This window comes from Halyomorpha halys, unplaced genomic scaffold (assembly GCF_000696795.3).
Source record: "Halyomorpha halys isolate HHAL.00 unplaced genomic scaffold, Hhal_1.1 Scaffold145.1, whole genome shotgun sequence".
In the NCBI taxonomy this organism is placed as follows: Eukaryota; Metazoa; Arthropoda; class Insecta; order Hemiptera; family Pentatomidae; genus Halyomorpha; species Halyomorpha halys.
This window is the reverse complement of record NW_027115461.1, coordinates 1,537,883-1,544,018: the sequence shown is the minus strand read 5'-3', so window position 1 is coordinate 1,544,018 and position 6,136 is coordinate 1,537,883. Positions and strand designations below refer to the sequence as shown.

General features: G+C 33.2%; 1 protein-coding gene across 1 annotated transcript in view; it reads right to left on the bottom strand.

Annotated features, from left to right (window-relative positions):
- LOC106678487 (pupal cuticle protein 27) overlaps nucleotides 1-3,280 on the bottom strand; it is a 17,514-nt gene extending 14,234 nt beyond the window's left edge. Inside the window, exon 1 of the mRNA XM_014417009.2 lies at nucleotides 3,202-3,280. Within this exon, the coding sequence (XP_014272495.1) occupies nucleotides 3,202-3,207 (6 nt within the window). The 5' untranslated portion in view covers nucleotides 3,208-3,280. The remainder of the gene's footprint in view (nucleotides 1-3,201) is intronic.
- Nucleotides 3,281-6,136: the final 2,856 nt, after the last annotated feature.

Here is a 6,136-nt window from a genome sequence, read left to right as displayed (position 1 = left end):
CAGGGCTTCTTCAGGGCTATTTTGACGGCAGTCAAAACTAAAAATGAAAATAGCCCTGAAGAAGCCCTGCAACGTGGGGCGAAACGTTGGCTCATTAAATTAGTATATTTCTACTATTTGAGTTTTTCTTGACCGCACCCGGACCATATTCCTTTCATAAAACTACTACTACGAAGATATACGTCATAAACTAGTTTTATTACATTAAACTAACTTTAATTTGATTGGTAATATATATCTTTACGTCGATTGGTTTTTGAGATATAGGTTTCTTAAAATAAATTCACTAACTACAGATTTTTCAGTAAATTTTTTATGAAAAGTTGCTTTTTAAAAAGTTATATTTCGGGAACTATTAAACGTAAATAGCTCTATTAGGGCTCATATTTTAGTAAATTTACTCTACTTTAAATGATGTTCTCTTAATATTTCTAGTGTTGTTGGTAGTTTTGAAAATATAGAGCTCCGAATGAAAAATATTTTTTTTTATTAAAGCTCTGAAAAAGCCTCCATTTTTTATTGCCCTTACCTATACTTGGCAGACTCTTCAATTTTCATTTGTAATTATACATAGTTTTTATTAAAGTAGTAATTAATTGGATGAAATAACTTCCTTTTTTCTCCTCTTGGGTTCTTGTACTATTAGTAGCGCAGTGCCATACACCTGAACCATCCGCTCCTAGTTAGGAAAATTTTAAAAATATATTTTTCCTCAACCAGGCATGTTAGCTTAATACAATGAACAAATGATTGTTTATTCGTAAAGATGTAAGAAATCGTTATTGAGTGCTGTCCTATAAGTACCATGCGCTAACCAATTGCGCCACAGGCCATCCTAAAAATCGTTACTGAAGTCTTGAATACATCAGAGTTCTCTCTTCCATTTCTAATTCTCCGAATCTTCTGGTGCAATCCCTTCCATTCACTCGAGTAATCCCTTTCATTTTCCCCGTTATCCCGTCGACCTCAACACAGGATAACAAGACAATGGCCCAGGAGTCTATTGATTCACTGATACCGCAAAACTCCGTTTATGATCCCTATCATGTAATTCGTAGGGAAAAGACCTCATAACATTTGTTAAATTTTTTTTCTTCAATTTCATTTCAATCATATCTACTGTATTATTAAATAATAACGGCCAAAAAAGTTTGCCTCAGATTACTTTTAAAAAATCAAAGAAATAGAATCAACTTCAACAGGGCTCAACCAATCTAGACCTAACTTGGAAGAGGTTTAGAGATATATAAACTGCGCCAAAGGGAACAAACCCCAAATCTCACCGTTTTTCAATTTCAGGCACTTTTAAAATATTGCTCAATTAAACTATCTTAAAGTCTCCTCTTCCCGTTTTAAGTTAATATTTCAAAAGTGATTCAGGGCCGTCTCTTGACAAAATTGATATTCGTTTAGCACCTCACGAAACCTTTAAATACGAATTTTTTAAATACGAAATCGGAAAATAAAATTTTTTAGTCCAAAATTTTCGCCTAAATTCAATAATACTCGAGCAACCTACACCAAACTTGGCAGTGGTTTAGGGCTTATAAACTGCGCCGAAGGGCTTTAATTAAACAAATTAGAACCAGTGATATAAAATAAAACGTTTGAAGAGTTTTCCTATATTTGAAACTAATCTTTTGTTCTTATAAGCGCATTAAATCTTAAAGTAAGTTAGTTACAAAATTTTTTAAAGCAAAAAGCAAATCACATTTATTTGTAAATTCCAACAAATCCCATCAAATCACCTTTACCCTTCGTCGTAAACCTACCGACTGCCCTACAGTTTCATTTAATGATGTTACTCTTACCCCTGTCGAACAGATCCGCTACCTTGGACTACATTTGGACAAACGATTAACCTGGAATCCTCACACCAGAGTGAAAAGACAGGAAACTGCACGTCGATCTCGACTATTACAGCACTTACTAGACAAACGGACTAAACTTCCAACACATTACAAAAGACTGATCTACATGACTGTAATAAGGCCAATCTGGACATATGGAGTTGAGCTTTGGGGCTCCACTAAACCTTCGAATTCCTCTCGTATTCAATCCTTACAATCCAAAATCGTTTATTACTTTGTCACAAATAAAATACATAAAGACCTTAATGTTCCCTATGTAACCGATCTAGCCGGAACCAGATATCACTCCTTTCATTATAAACTCCCTAACCACTTAAACCCCGTAGTTTTTAACCTTGCATCCTCTTCCATTCTTGACAATGCTCCGAGGTGCCTGAAAAGAAGATGGCCACGAGACCAGCTAATGTAAAATGTCATTAGAGTGCTAACAATGGGTAGTAGCTCTACACGCCTGTGACACTCCATTTTAACTAAGATCATATTTACTAAATGTATTATGTAATATACAGTTGTAAATTTCAGTAAAGATATTTAAAAAAAAAAATAATTAGCATGGGAGGGGTTAGTGGCAGGTTGTCCCTTTGAGAGGGACATGTCCGTCCTTGAGGGGTTAATAACGCTTAATAATGCTAAAAAAGATGCTAAAAAAACGAAAAAGTGATCGCATATATTGGTTCAATTTATGTTACCAAATCATAATAATAAAGTATACCTATATGTTTCGCTTTAACTAAATATAATAATATAAAACAAATTATCAATTGTGTTCATTAAATCTCTATACATCCTCACATATAGTCTTGCCGGTTCAGCTAGTTTATTATAAACTAAATAATTCATATCAATGAAAATCTTCAAAAGTGAATATCCCCTAAACTAAGTGTTAACGAATATACCTTCACAAGGAATTTTTTACTTGTTTTCTATATCCTTAATTCACATTTCACAGGACACATAACCTTGAACCACTGTATAAGTGTTTTTACAGTAATATTAAACTTATTTTTCGTTATTCTTCAAAATAATTTGTAAAAAAAAAAATTGTAAATTTTGAAGGGAATTTAATTACAATTCAAAAAAAACAAAAAAAAAATATTGTAATTTTGTGGTAATATTCAACTAATAACTTGTTTTTATCGTACAAATCAATATGGCAGTGGATACCGAAAGAATGGCTTAAAAATGTTGCTGTCTAAGTTAGTAAATTTAAATTAATGGTGAAACTTAAAACAGTCCAGTAAAAATAATAAATAAAAAAAAACACTTCCTTGACGTTTGTACTTGAATATTATTATCGCTAGCTATAGTATGAGAGCTGGTTGGTACTTACAATCATGGCTGGTAAATGGTTGATACTCGAGTGAGGTAAAAGTACCACAGTGGCTATATAGTAGTCGGTACCATTCTACGGCTGATGGTGGGGGAGGGTATCATCCAATCTATCTCAAATCGGGGAGATTTCCCTCAGGATGGAGGCCGTCCGGGGGTTACCACATCTTTAATATCCAAAATAACGCTAATTTAGTTAGCCTTTGAACCAATGAGGTATTAGCAATTTTGAATCCCCAAATAACTAATATCAATATCGAAAACAATTAATTTCAGTCTTTAACCAATGGGCTTTAAAATATTAGTCCAAGAGATCAGGAGAAGAAAAAAAAAACAAGTTATTATGCACCCATTGTTTATTACCCAAGAGTAAAATATAGATTGTTAGTGGTCAAAATTGATGAATCTGCAGGAATAAGAAATGGTGGCTGTTTTACAAACTTTTTTTTTTCTAAACTTTATTTAATTGATAGATTTTACAATCTGCCACACGATTGTGGGCAATAGGTCATAGAGGTGAATGGTCACATTCATACTAAAAAAAAAATAAAATAAGAAAGAAAATAAATAAATAAATGAAAGGAATAAAAATAATAATAATAATAATAAAAAAAGTCTCTTAACATATATACAAATGCATATGTATCAGGAGGAAGAATTATAATCTAATGATGTAAATATTTCCCACATGATGTGAATAAGTCATTATATTACCCAGTTAATGGTAACGAAATGTCCAGCTTATATTAGTTAAAGCATCGAGCTTATTGCATTAGCAGCTACTCTAAGTATGGCGTATATTTAATAATGAGTGAACTTATACTAGGTTTGATAAATTTATTTATTTTGCAGATTTTTTTTCCGATCCCTCTAAGACAGAAATAAAAAATGAATTAATAAGTGCATTACTGGGGAAAATAAAAGTAATTCGTGTTGGGTCTTACCTTTTACTACCTTCGGTATTTTAAGGTTACCTGTTATGGTTATTGTTATATATGAGATATCCATTCTAAAAAGGAGCTATTTTAAGTCCGGAGCTGAGGGGCCTCCTCGTGTGCGATACAACACGATAAAAGATAAAATATTTTTAAAAAAACATTAATTAATAAAGACGATAGATAATGGTGAAATAATAACAAAACAGTCAGAAGTCGAAAGAGAAAGTGTGGGGGAGAGGGAGTGGGTGCATCAGAAGATGGAGTTATAAGGCGATGTTGATAGGGTTTTTGGAACCTTTCCTGCCCTGCCACCCCGTAGGAAGGGGGGATGGAGTGATAGACTGGAATAGTGGATTGAAGGAAGCAGAGAGACTGTCAAATAATTTAATTTAATGTGTTGTTGTACAATTTCTAACTGTAGTTCGTTACGAATGTGTGTCATGTTACGTCTTTCTAGTGATGTTCCTCGACATATCTTCTGTAATGTGCTGTTTTGGTATTGTAGTGATTTCATGGCTGTTGGGTAGAGATAGTGTAGTAGTGGTGCGCCGTGTAGGAGTGATGGTCGTAGTATTACTTTGTAAATGAGTAATTTGAGTCTGAGTGACAGCCCTGGTGAGTAGATGAGGTGTTTGAGTTGGTATGAAGTTGATTTGACGATTTGTATTCTGTTCTGTATGTGTGCAGTGAAAGATAGATGTGATTCTAGCTTAATGCCTAGGCAAGTTAGATGTTTCTTGGTTTGTATTGTCTGTTCGTTGAGTTATTTATTTTGCAGAGTCCAATGGTTGTGGTTTATATTCTCTCAGCAGGTAAGTATCTCACTTTCTGTTCTTGGCGTAAGAGTCCACTTTGATTTGTAGCTATGGGGAAACAATGTTGACATTGAAAATGTATATGTATCAATATTCTATATATATTTATATATTTAAAGTTTTTTTCATTTTGTTTTGTTTCCAAACTTAAGGAAATATCAATGTATAGAGTCTAGATTGCCATAAGTGAGGAATGGCAATAAATGATATTAGTGTAAGCTAAAAGATATGCTTCGATACATCGCACTGTGAGGTATTTTGTCAATTTAGCCGGCCAAAGCAATTTTATTGTTTGAAATTCCGATTCCTATTGACCTATTTACTAGAAATTAAGAGCTTCTTTTAAAAATTTTGTAAGTTACATTTCTTCAAACATTTCAGGCTTATTTTTTAATTTATTTATTGATAGATATTACAATCTACCACACAGTTGTGGGCAATAGGAAATAGTCATGAATGATCACATCCGTACTAAAATAAAAATAATTAAATGAATGAGAAAAAAGCACATAAAAATCTCTCTTAAAATATGTCCAAACAGAAGGCTAAAGAAAATGAAAATAATCAAACTATGTATATGAAAAAATAAAATAAAATAATAATAAATATAATATAATCTCTAGTCACATTTACACAATCGACCTGAGGATCCCTAAGCCCTGTCTATCCCCCACGTATGGAGGTAGAGTAGAAGATCCCAGCGCATCCCTCTCGCCGCATCACTGGTAGTGAGTCAGTGGAGGCTGAGCAAGTGCGCTAAAGCTCCAAACACTCAACTCGAGTGGAGAATCTGACCATTGCCAGAACTCCAATTGTCCATTTTTATTTTACAATAAGTCTCTTGACCACTGCCGTTTCAACCTTCTAGGTGGGCTGTAGGGATGGGTGGAACTAGACAAGGTTTGACCAAAGGATTAGGATAGTTGGAAAGGTTTATATGGAATTTTTACCAAATTAATTGTTCAATTCTGAGCTCCGTATTTTCAAATATACTTACAACACTTTTTTTTTACTTTATTTATATTATTCACAACTATAAAAAAATTTTTACAACCAGCGAATGAGATGTACAGAGAAAAAACAAAACAAAACAACAATGTCATGAAGGCACCAAGATTAATGCTTCCCAATGATACCTCTCTATTAAAATTGAATTTAAGAGGTCTCTATTCCAGCTCCTTCG